We start from the raw sequence: 12,513 nt of genomic DNA, 5'->3' as shown, positions 1-12,513 counted from the left end.
CTCTGGAGAAGGGGTGTCAAACTCGTTCCATGGAGGGCCGAGTGTCTGCTTGTCTTTGGTTCCTCCTTTCAATTTGTGTCTAAACAACGAGGTGAGGGGAGTTTCTAACTAATCACTGACCTTCATTCATCAATCAAGTACAAGGGTGGAGCGAAAACCCGCAGGCACTCGGCCCTCCGTGGAATGAGTTTCACACGTACTCTAGAGTGTTGAAGCATTCTCTGGCAGACAGCTTTGAGATGAAGAGAGAGATGTGACGTTACATGTTTATTGGGTTTCTTGCAGGTGTCAAATCCAGATTTTGAATGAAGCCCCCTGAAAGACCAAGTAATAATAATAATTCATTGGTTTTATATATTTAAAGTATTTAAAGTCTACTGTACAAAAGCAACTTGTACTGCAGAGCATATTACAAAAAACACATAGTACAAAAAAGGGACAGAAATTATGTATTTTGTTGTCACCAAAGAATGATTGCATTCCTTCTGTGATGTAACACTTAGATAAGCGGTATCTGCCTCTTATGGAATGATGTCTGTGAGGCATCATGATCAGGCACTAACAATAGACAACAACAAAAAATTAAGAGATCATGTCTACATGTGGAATGGAATAAATAAAGAGAGGAATAAAGTTTCACTGTGAGAACATCCACCACAACATATTATCAGCCCACGCAACCTTTCAGTGATACCCATCCCGGATCCGGGAGCATCCTCATCAAAAAAGCTGACTAGCATAGCCTAGCCTAACGGGACAGGGATATCATATAATATAATTTTCATGAAATCACAAGTCCAATACAGCAAATGAAAGATTAACATCTTGTGAATCCAGCCATCATTTCCGATTTTTAAAATGTTTTACAGCGAAAACACAATATGTATTTATATTAGCTAACCACAATAGCCAAACACACAACGGCATGTTTTCACCATGTTTCCACCGCATAGGTAGCTTTCACAAAACCCAGAAATAGAGATAAAATTAATCACGAACCTTGAACAACTTCATCAGATGACAGTCTTATAACATCATGTTATACAATACATTTATGTTTTGTTCGAAAATGTGCATATTTGAGGTATAAATCATAGTTTTACATTGCAGCCACCATCACAAATAGCACCAAAGCAGCCAGAATAATTACAGAGAGCAACGTGAAATACATAAATACTCATCATAAAACATTTATGAAAAATACATGGTGTACAGCAAATGAAAGATAAACATCTTGTGAATCCAGCCAATATTTCCAATTTTTTAAGTGTTTTACAGCGAAAACACAATATATATTTCTATTAGCTCACTACAATAGCCAAACACACAACGCCATTTACTCCCCGCCAAAATAGCTTTCACAAAACCGACAAAATAGAGATAAAATTAATCACTAACCTTGAACAACTTCATCAGATGACAGTCTTATAACATCATGTTATACAATACATTTATGTTTTGTTCGAAAATGTGCATATTTAGAGCTGCAAATCGTGGTTATACATTGTGAATACGTAGCAACAATTCACCAGAATGTCCGGAGATATTTTGGACACTCACCTAATCTGACCAAAGAACTCATCATAAACTTTACATAAAAATGCTTGTTGTATGGCAAATGAAAGATACACTGGTTCTTAATGCAACCGCTGTGTTAGATTTTTAAAAATAACTTTACCACAACATACAGCATGCGTTATTGTGAGACAGCGCTCACCTATTCTCCGCCATGTTGGAGTCAACATATTACACAGAAATACGAAATAACATCATAAATGTTGTCTTACTTTTGCTGTTCTTCCATCAGAATGTTGTGCAAGGAGTCCTAGGTCCAGAATAAATTGTTGTTTGGTTTTAGAATGTCCATTTCTTCTGTCGAATTAGCAACTTTGGCTAGCCATGTGGCGCGAACATGCCCATCATCTCTTGGCGCTTGGAACGAAAAATTCCAAAATTACCAATAAACTTCGAATAAACTGGTCAAACTCGGTTGAAAATCCTACTTTATGATGTTCTTCTCATATGTATCAAATAAAATGAGAGCCGGAGCAATTGGTAGTGTATACCGAACGCTTTTCAGAAGACAAAGTGGAGCTCCCTCGCGCGCCGTCGAAAACAGACAAAAGGGCAGACCTGTCACTCCAAAAGCTCTTATTCGGCCTCAGATCAAGCTAGACACCCCATGCAACCTTCCACTGCCTGTTGACATCTAGTGGAAGGCGTATGACGTGCATACAGATCCATAAATAAAAGCCAGTTGAATAGGCAGGCCCTGACACAGAGCCTCGTTTTCAGATTTTTCACTTCCTGTATGGAAGTTTGCTGCCAAATGAGTTCTGTTTTACTCACAGATATAATTCAATCAGTTTTAGAAACTTCAGAGTGTTTTCTATCCAATATTAATAATAATATGCATATTGTATGATCTAGAACAGAGTACGAGGCCGTTTCATTTGGGCACGATTTTTTCCAAAGTGAAAACAGCGCCCCCCTATTCACAAGAAGTTTGACAAACTGTTGGTGTGGTGCTTTTCCAAAGAAACAAGTAAGGTATACCTATTACAATGTAATGAGTGTTTTACAATGTTATTCAGCAGCCTGCATTTTATTTTAAACCTTTATTTAACCAGGTAGGCAAGTTGAGAACACGTTCTCGTTTACAATTGTGACCTGGCCAAGATAAAGCAAAGCAGGTCGACACATACAACAACACAGAGTTACACATGGAGTAAAACAAACATACAGTCAATAATACAGTAGAAGAATAAGTCTATATACAATGTGAGCAAGTGAGGTGAGATAAGGGAAGTGAAGGCAAAAAAAAGGCCATGGTGGCGAAGTAAATACAATATAGCAAGTAAAACACTGGAATGGTTGATTTGCAGTGGAAGAATGAGCAAAGTAGAGATAGAAATAATGGGGTGCAAAGGAGCAAAATAAATAAATAAATACAGTAGGGAAAGAGGTAGTTGTTTGGGCTAAATTATAGATGGGCTATGTACAGGTGCAGTAATCTATGAGCTGCTCTGACAGCTGGTGCTTAAAGCTAGTGGGGGAGATAAGTGTTTCCAGTTTCAGAGATTTTTGTAGTTCGTTCCAGTCATTGGCAGCAGAGAACTGGAAGGAGAGGCGGCCAAAGGAAGAGTTGGTTTTGGGGGTGACCAGAGAGATATACCTGCTGGAGCGCGTGCTACAGGTGGGTGCTGCTATGGTGACCAGCGAGCTGAGATAAGGGGGGACTTTACCTAGCAGGGTCTTGTAGATGACCTGGAGACAGTGGGTTTGGCGACGAGTATGAAGCGAGGGCCAGCCAACAAGAGTGTACAGGTCGCAGTGGTGGGTACTATATGGGGCTTTGGTGACAAAACGGATGGCACTGTGATAGACTGCATCCAATTTATTGAGTAGGATATTGGAGGCTATTTTGTAAATGACATCACCAAAGTCGAGGATTTGTAGGATGGTCAGTTTTACAAGGGTATGTTTGGCAGCATGAGTGAAGGATGCTTTGTTGCGGAATAGGAAGCCAATTCTAGATTTAACTTTGGATTGGAGATGTTTGATGTGAGTCTGGAAGGAGAGTTTACAGTCTAACCAGACACCTGGGTATTTGTAGTTGTCCACATATTCTAAGTCAGAGCCGTCCAGAGTAGTGATGTTGGACAGGCGGTCAGGTGCAGGTGGCGATCGGTTGAAGAGCATGCATTTATTTTTTACTTGTCTTTAAGAGCAATTGGAGGCCACGGAAGGAGAGTTGTATGGCATTGAAGCTCGCCTGGAGGGTAGTTAACACAGTGTCCAAAGAAGGGCCAGAAGTATACAGAATGGTGTCGTCTGCGTAGAGGTGGATCAAAGACTCACCAGCAGCAAGAGCGACATCATTGATGTATACAGAGAAGAGAGTCGGTCCAAGAATTGAACCCTGTGGCACCCCCATAGAGACTGCCAGAGGCCCGGACAACAGACTATCCGATTTGACACACTGAACTCTATCAGAGAAGTCGTTGGTGAACCAGGCGAGGCAATCATTTGAGAAACCAAGGCTGTCGAGTCTGCCGATGAGGATGTGGTGATTGAAAGCCTTGGCCAGGTCAATGAATACGGCTGCACAGTATTGTTTCTTATCGATGGCGGTTAAGATATTGTTTAGGACCTTGAGTGTGGCTCAGGTGCACCCATGACCAGCTCTGAAACCAGATTGCATAGCGGAGAAGGTATGGTGGGATTCGAAATGGTCGGTAATCTGTTTGTTGACTTGGCTTTCGAAGACCTTAGAAAGGCAGGGTAGGATAGATATAGGTCTGTAGCAGTTTGAGTCAAGAGTGTCCCCCCCCTTTAAAGAGGGGGAGGATCGCAGCTGCTTTCCAATCTTTGGGAATCTCAGACGACACGAAAGAGAGGTTGAACAGGCTAGTAATAGGGGTGGCAACAATTTCAGCAGATAATTTTAGAAAGAAAGGGTCCAGATTATCTAGCCCGGCTGATTTGTAGGGGTCCAGATTTTGCAGCGCTTTCAGAACATCAGCTGACTGGATTTGGGAGAAGGAGAAATGGGGAAGGTTTGGGCGAGTAGCTGTGGGCGGTGCAGTGCAGCTGACCGGGTTAGGGGTAGCCATGTGGAAAGCATGGCCAGCCGTAGAAAAATGCTTATTGAAATTCTCAATTATAGTGGATTTGTCGGTGGTGACAGTGTTTCCTATCTTCAGTGCAGTGGGCAGCTGGGAGGAGATGTTCTTATTCTCCATGGACTTTACAGTGTCCCAGAACTTTTTTGAGTTTGTGTTGCAGGACGCAAATTTCTGCTTGAAAAAGCTAGCCTTGGCTTTTCTAACTGCCTGTGTATATTGGTTTCTAGCTTCCCTGAAAAGTTGCATATCACGGGGGCTGTTCGATGCTAATTGCAGAACGCCATAGGATGTTTTTGTGTTGGTTAAGGGCAGTCAGGTCTGGAGAGAACCAAGGGCTATATCTGTTCCTGGTTCTAAATGTCTTGAATGGGGCATGCTTATTTAAGATGGTGAGGAAGGCATTTAAAAAAAATAACCAGGCATCCTCTACTGACGGGATGAGATCAATATCCTTCCAGGATACCCCGGCCAGGTCGATTAGAAAGGCCTGCTCACTGAAGTGTTTCAGGGAGCGTTTGACAGTGATGAGTGGAGGTCGTTTGACCGCTGACCCATTACGGATGCAGGCAATGAGGCAGTGATCGCTGAGATCTTGGTTGAAAACAGCAGAGGTGTATTTAGAGGGCAGGTTGGTTAGGGTGATATCTATGAGGGTGCCCGTGTTTACGGCTTTGGGGTGGTACCTGGTAGGTTCATTGATAATTTGTGTGAGATTGAGGGCATCAAGCTTAGATTGTAGGATGGCTGGGGTGTTAAGCATGTTCCAGTTTAGGTCGCCTAGCAGCACGAGCGCTGAAGATAGATGGGGGGCAATCAGTTCACATATGGTGTCCAGAGCACAGCTGGGGGCAGAGGGTGGTCTATAGCAGGCGGCAACGGTGAGAGACTTGTTTTTAGAGAGGTGTAGAAGTTCAAAGTAGAAGTTCAAATTGTTTGGGAACAGACCTGGATAGTAGGACAGAACTCTGCAGGCTATCTTTGCAGTAGATTGCAACACCGCCCCCTTTGGCCCTTCTATCTTGTCTGAAAACGTTGTAGTTAGGGATGAAAATGTCAGAATTTTTGGTGGTCTTCCTAAGCCAGGATTCAGACACGGCTAAAACATCCGGGTTGGCAGAGTGTGCTAAAGCAGTGAATAAAACAAACTTAGGGAGGAGGCTTCTAATGTTAACATGCATGAAACCTAGGCTATTACGGTTACAGAAGCCATCAAAAGAGAGCGTCTGGGGAATAGGAGTGGAGCTAGGCACTGCAGGGCCTGGATTCACCTCTACATCACCAGAGGAACAGAGGAGGAGTAGGATAAGGGTACGGCTAAAAGCTATGAGAATTGGTCATCTAGAACGTCTAGAACAGAGAGTAAAAGGGCGTTTCTGTCGGCGATAAAATAGCTTCAAGGAATAATGTACAGACAAAGGTATGGTAGGATGTGAATACAGTGGAGGTAAACCTAGGTATTGAGTGATGATGAGAGAGATATTGTCTCTAGAAACATCATTGAAACCAGGTGATGTCATCGCATATGTGGGTGGTGGAACTGAAAGGTTGGATAAGGTATAGTGAGCAGGGCTAGAGGTTCTACAGTGAAATAAGCCAATAAACACTAACCAGAACAGCAATGGACAAGGCATATTGACATTAAGGAGATGCATGCTTAGCCGAGTGATCATAAGGGTCCATTGAGTAGAGGTTGGTTGGGGTCCCGGCGATTCAGACAGCTAGCCGGGCTATTGGTAGCAAGCTAGCATAGGATGGAGGTCTGTTTTTAGCCACCTTGTGCGTTTCCGTCGGTAGATTAGTGGGGTTCCGTGTGGTGGGGGGTATCAATCCAATTGGCAAAATAGATATAGTTATAGTGACCCAAGAAAAATTGTCCAATAGACTTATTCAGATAGCAGCCGATAAGACAGCTAACGATTAGCGGGCCCCAGATGAGCGTTCAGGTAACGTCGCGATGGAGGTGCCAGTTGGATAACTCCCTCGGGCAGATAACGTCGGTAGTCAGTCGTGAAGGCCTGGTGGGGCTCCGCATTGGCAGTAAAACGGGTCCGGATAGGTGATTGTAGCCCAGGAGTGGCTGAATGGAACTCTTCAGCTGGCTAGCTCCGGAATAATTGATGTTTGCTCTGGGATTGACAATAGTTACACGGGTAGCAGCTAGCTAGCTGCGAAATCAAGGTGTAAATGTCCAGAGCTTGCGGTTGAAATCCGGGGATATGGAGAAAAATAGGTCCGGTATGTTCTGGTCTGAGTCGCGTTCTACAAAAGTGGCGATAGATTATCGAGCTAAAGGAATAGCTGATGACCACAAACCGTGGTTAGCTGAAATATTAACGTTAGCCAGTAAACTGGCTAGCTTCTGGGTAGCTTCTGGGTAGCTTCAGGTTAGCTTCTGGCTAGCTTCAGGTTAGCTTCTGGCTAGCTTCTGGTTAGCTTCTGGCTAGCTTCTATTGTGGATTTTCAGATTTGAGGTCAATTTTTAAAAAAAAATTGTAATTGGTGAGGCGGGTTGCAGGAAAGCGTTTTGAAGTAGAGTTTTTGGAAAAGAAAATATATAAAAGATATGCGAAGGAAGGTGTAAATATATATATATACGGGACACGACAAGACGAGGACAAAAGGACGTCTGACTGCTATGCCATCTTGGAATTGAATTTATGCAGTGCTTTAGACCGCTGCGCCACTCGGGAGCCCTCAAAGCTGGGGCAGACTGGCCATCTGGCATTTCTAGCTAATGCCAGAAGGCCTGGTCCAATTTTTGCCTAGCGGGCCTGTCTAACCTGGGTGTGTTTAACTTCCCGTAGGGGGCAAAATTCGGAATTTTGGATGAAATGCATGCCCAAATTAAACTGCCTGCTTCTCGGGATATAACTGGAGATTTGGATAGAAAACACTCTAAAGTTTTCAAAACTGTTAAAATAGTGTCTGTGAGTATAACAGAACTGATTTGGCAGGCGAAACCTGAGAAAAATCCATTCAGGAAGTAGTTTTTGGGGGGGTTTTGTAGTTTTCTATTCAATGCCATTACAGTATCCATTGACTTAGGACTCTAATTGCAGTTTCTATGCCTTCCACTAGATGTCAACAGTCTTTAGAAATTGTTTCAGGCTTGTATTCTGAAAACTGAAGAAGTAAGAGCAGTCTGAATGAGTGGACCCTGCCGTGTCACAGAGCTTTTTCATGCGCGAGACCGAGAGAGTGCGTTTCTTGTTTACCTTTTAAATTGACAACGTTATTGTCCGGTTGAAATATTATCGATTATTTAGGCTAAAAACAACCTGAGGATTGAATATAAACATAATTTGACACGTTTCTATGAACTTTACGGATACAATTTAGATTTTTTTGTCTTCCTGTTTTGACTGCGTTTGAGCCTGTGGATTACTGAAGAAAACTCGCGAACAAAAGTGAGGTTTTTGGATATAAAGAGACTTTATTGAACAAAAGGAACATTTATTGAGTAAATTAATGTCTGCTGAGTGCAACCATATGAAGATCATCAAAGGTAAGGGATTAATTTTATCTCTATTTCTGACTTGTGTAACTGTTCTACTTGGCTGGTTACTGTTTGTAATGATTTGTCTAGTGGGCTATGTTCTCAAATAATCGTAAGGTATGCTTTCGTCGTAAAGCATTTTTTAAATCTGACACCATGGTTGGATTCAAAAGAAGTTAATCTTTAAACCTATGTAAAATATGTTTTGTTTTCTGAATTTTTATAATGAGTATTTCTGTATTTGAATTTGGCGCCCAGCAGTTTCACTGGCTGTTGAAGAGGTGGGACGCTAACCTCTCACGTACCCAAGAGAGGTTAAAATTATCAGTATCTGGAAAATAATGGGGGCCTCAAGGGAAAAAATGGGCCGTTGTGTTTCTGTTCCCTGTCCACCCCTGGCCTAAAGCCTTCCATACTATTCTAAATTCCTTGTAATTTCTGTAGCATAACAAATGAATGCCATAGGCTAGGCTGCATACTCTGCAATCAATGCACTATGCCTACTATTCGCTATCAACTTCTACAGTGAACTAACGGGGCGACAGGTGTTCCCTTGTAAGAAAGATGACTTGCAAAACCTGCTGCGGCATTGTGGTAGGCAGTCCACCTTTCACCACCTGGACACACCCTACCCTACACAAATAAGATGACCTGTTGACCTTTTTGTTCAAGAAAATGACTAAAGAAAACTGTGTGTGCAAAATGCATTGCTGAGGAATTCAGTCCTTTGTTTGCCTCTACACTATGTTGGGGTGAAAGCGTATACATTTTTTCACGAGAGCAGCCACCAAGACCTCTTCAGTTCCTATGTTCATCTAATAGGTCTACCCTACCATAACAAAATGCATTGCTTCACATCAGCATTTTTATTTAACATCGTTGTAATAGTTTTTGCTACACCTGGACATAGTAATACATAATCAATTTATTCTACCTCAGCATCTGAAACAGGCACATGGTTAAATATAAAATATATTTATTCATCATTTTATTTATATTGTATATGCATTTCACTCCAAATTGGTTTCTGGTATTTGCAGGAAGAAAATAATATAGAAAAATATATTGAATATGTATATATTCATTTATTTCTGCTGGCAATAATTACCAGCAGAAATAAACAATTGATGTCAATACGAAGCCTTCGCTAATGTCTGTTTCCCCATTGTCTGTTGTCTTGTGGATGCTGGTCTTCATGAGGAATTCTTCCATCTCATCGTAGAGAAGACGGCATGGAGGGCGTAGAGCAGAGTCACCACATAACACATCACCTACAGGAAAAATACAAGATACAGAAAGGTGAGGAGTGGGATGGACCACTAGGAACATGCAGTAAGCTTCAGTTGAAGAACACTTTGTTTGAATCACAGGAGTGAAGGAACATACCACTGCAGCAATATCTAATTGGTATTCTTTGAAGAAAGTACTGGTAAGTGATTTCAGACTAATGGTGACATAGGCCTGTACCACTGCTGCACTGAGGTAGAAGAAGGCTGCAAGGGAATGATACACAACATCCTGAAGAGTGTGTGAGAGAGAGAGAGAGAGAGAGAGAGAGAGAGAGAGAGAGAGAGAGAGAGAGAGAGAGAGAGAGAGAGAGAGAGAGAGAGAGAGAGAGAGAGTAGCAACATGAGAGTTAGTCATCATCCTGTTATACTACCTGTTATAACACTACAGCCTTTCAATAGACAGAATGTTCATTATACTCTCCTCATCATCATCATCATCATCGCCATCGTCATCATTCTTTTTGATTAGACATTTAGGATGGGAAGAAAATCTGTTCCATCGTCATTTTCATCCTTTTTGAGTAAATCAAAGATGGCTGTATGAATGTCTCTCAGACTCACCAGTGTGGGCCAGATGCTGCTCTTATTGGCTCCACTGATGAAGATGAGGAACCACAGAGTAGTGAAGATGAAGCAGAACACAGAGACAAACATCACCCAGCCCTGAGGGTTCGCAATCAGCACCTTTGTGGAGGCCACCAGAGTCCACACCAGACCTCCGAATATCTACCACACATGCACGCGCACGAGAGAGAGAGAGAGAGAGAGAGAGAGAGAGAGAGAGAGAGAGAGAGAGAGAGAGAGAGAGAGAGAGAGAGAGAGAGAGAGAGAGAAAGCACACGTACGGTCGTAATGTAAACATCAATGCATTTAGTTGACAAGTTGTTAGTCATGGGATTTGATGGTTGAATCAGCCATCCACTTCTTAATGTCACCCAAATAGTGTCACTCCATGTGTTGTGGTAAGACCACAGAGAGCAGGCCACAGTAAAAGGGTAAGTAAACATGCACCTCTAGGCAAGGTCTGATAGCTTTAACTTACTAAAGCTCATTTAGTCAGGGGTTCAACCATTTGCATAGAACATTTCCCCAAGTAATGGCTGTGACAGCTAGTGCATGCAACAGTCAGTAGGCTAACAGTTACGAGCTCTGTTTTCTTTACCTCCGTCAAAAAACATCCATAATCATACGCCTTTTGATTAGTTACTAGATACCACTGCCACAATTTCTCCATAGAGAATCTGACACTCCGTCGTACATGGTCATTTCCAAACTCACACACATTCTGCCCCCTCCTTCAACAAACATGCCAGTAAAGACAGGATGAATGGTGTTTGGATACAGCGATAACCATAGTTTGGTTTCAGATAAGGATTTAGCTGATATTCACAAACCAGAAATCAACATATTTTCAAATACTATGGCAATAATTACCAGCAGAAATAAACCAACATTTATTTAGCCAGGAAAAGTCCATTGTCACATAGTCTCTTTCACAAGAGATACCTGACCAAGAAGGCTGCAGCAATCAAAGAAGTGCTTGGTATGAGTCTACACACAGTGTCTCCCACTCTAAAGTAATACTCCTTTCAGTGCACTCTGAATTACATCATGCATGCATACCCAAATATTACCTTGAACAATCAAATGTCTTACCTCCCTCTGATAAATGTGAAGGGCATTAGAGTAAAGAATATTTCTAGAGTAAAGAGCAATGCCAGTAGTCCAGTCACAGCTGAGAGCAGAACACCTATTTGATTTGTCTGTACTCACAAACTCAGGGATGAAGAAGAGGTCTGGAACAGTGGTGAACACACTGGTGCCACTGGGCAGAGGGTTACTGGAGGTGCTGGAAGCCATATTCCCAAAGTGTCTAGGTCTACCTGTGTGTTGGCGTTTTGTTGATATGGGTGTGGGTGTGTGCCAAACACAGTTCTCCCTAAAGTGAGACCTGTGACCTAAACAATTCTGCTTTTTAAAGCCCTGCTCCCATTAACCCACACCTGTTCCTCCTCCTCCTGCTTTCTCTTGACGTTTTTTTTCTTCATTACATTGAAATACCAGTTGGTTGTGTCAGCTTGTGTACAGATGTAGGATCTGAATTTGATCACTATTTTGTTGTTAAGAAAAGCAGGAAATGCAAACTTGTCGTGTATTTCAGTTTAAAAAAGGCTTCTAAAGTTTGTAATTTCCGACTTCATTTGCCCTAACAAAAAATGGATCAACAAAAATGTTCATTAATTATAATCCACATAATAATTCACATTTCCTGCTGCTGCAGGATTATTCTGTCGCAAACTGGATCAAATTAAGATCCTTCATCTTTATGTAGGCGGGAAGTCCAATGTGGCCCACATTACATCTGAAAAGTAACCGTTGTCATCAATCACTTGCCAAAATCTGTATGAAAATGGATAAGGTGTGCCATTGGCTTCAGTGGGTTTGGTAATATTGTGTATGTAGACAGGAGGCCCATTGTGTGTGGTAGGCAGGAGTGTTCCCAAGAATGTCCACATTTCCAAATCAGTGTGTCATCTATCAACCTGACAGTTGGTAGAGGACATACCACAAACAAACAATACTATTCCTGTTGTAGAGAGAGAGGGGGGGGGGGGGGGGGGGGGGCAATCCCAGAAACTCAGCATGAGTGCTATTGCTTGGACAACCCAAGCCTACACACACATGCATGGACATGAGAATAAGTAATATTTTATAAACACAGGGAGGACTTGTTTCATCTGCCCCATTGTCATTTTTTGTATTTGGTTGCAATATCCTGAGTCATATAGTTACATGTCATGCCTACACTACTAGAAAAAAGGGATCCAAAATGGTTATTCGGCTGTCCCCATAGGATAACACTTTTTTGGTTCCAGGTAGAACACTTTTTGGTTCCAGGTAGAAATATTTTGGGTTCCATGTAGAACCCTGTGTGGGAAGTGTTTGGAACCAAAAAAGGTTCTTCAAAGGGTTCACCTATGGGGACAGCCGAAGATGTAACATTCGTCATTGGAATGAGACCAAAGCGCAGCGTGGAAAGTGTTCATGATTTAATGTTCACAAAAACACTCAAACAAAATGACAAAAGGAGAAAACAAAA

The 12,513-nt window shown here is 42.1% G+C and overlaps 1 protein-coding gene across 1 annotated transcript; it reads right to left on the bottom strand.

Annotated features, from left to right (window-relative positions):
• Positions 1 to 9,317: 9,317 nt before the first annotated feature.
• Positions 9,318 to 11,273, bottom strand: LOC120066957 (myelin and lymphocyte protein-like). The gene is made up of 4 exons (XM_039018295.1): positions 11,187 to 11,273; positions 9,975 to 10,139; positions 9,511 to 9,642; positions 9,318 to 9,395 (listed from the first exon to the last, which is right to left on the bottom strand). Exons 1-4 carry the CDS (start codon positions 11,271 to 11,273, stop codon positions 9,318 to 9,320), a joined length of 462 nt encoding a protein of 153 aa, XP_038874223.1.
• Positions 11,274 to 12,513: the final 1,240 nt, after the last annotated feature.

This window comes from Salvelinus namaycush, chromosome 22 (genome assembly GCF_016432855.1).
Source record: "Salvelinus namaycush isolate Seneca chromosome 22, SaNama_1.0, whole genome shotgun sequence".
Taxonomy (NCBI): Eukaryota; Metazoa; Chordata; class Actinopteri; order Salmoniformes; family Salmonidae; genus Salvelinus; species Salvelinus namaycush.
Note: the sequence above shows the minus strand (reverse complement) of the source record. Positions and strands in the feature narration are given on the sequence as shown.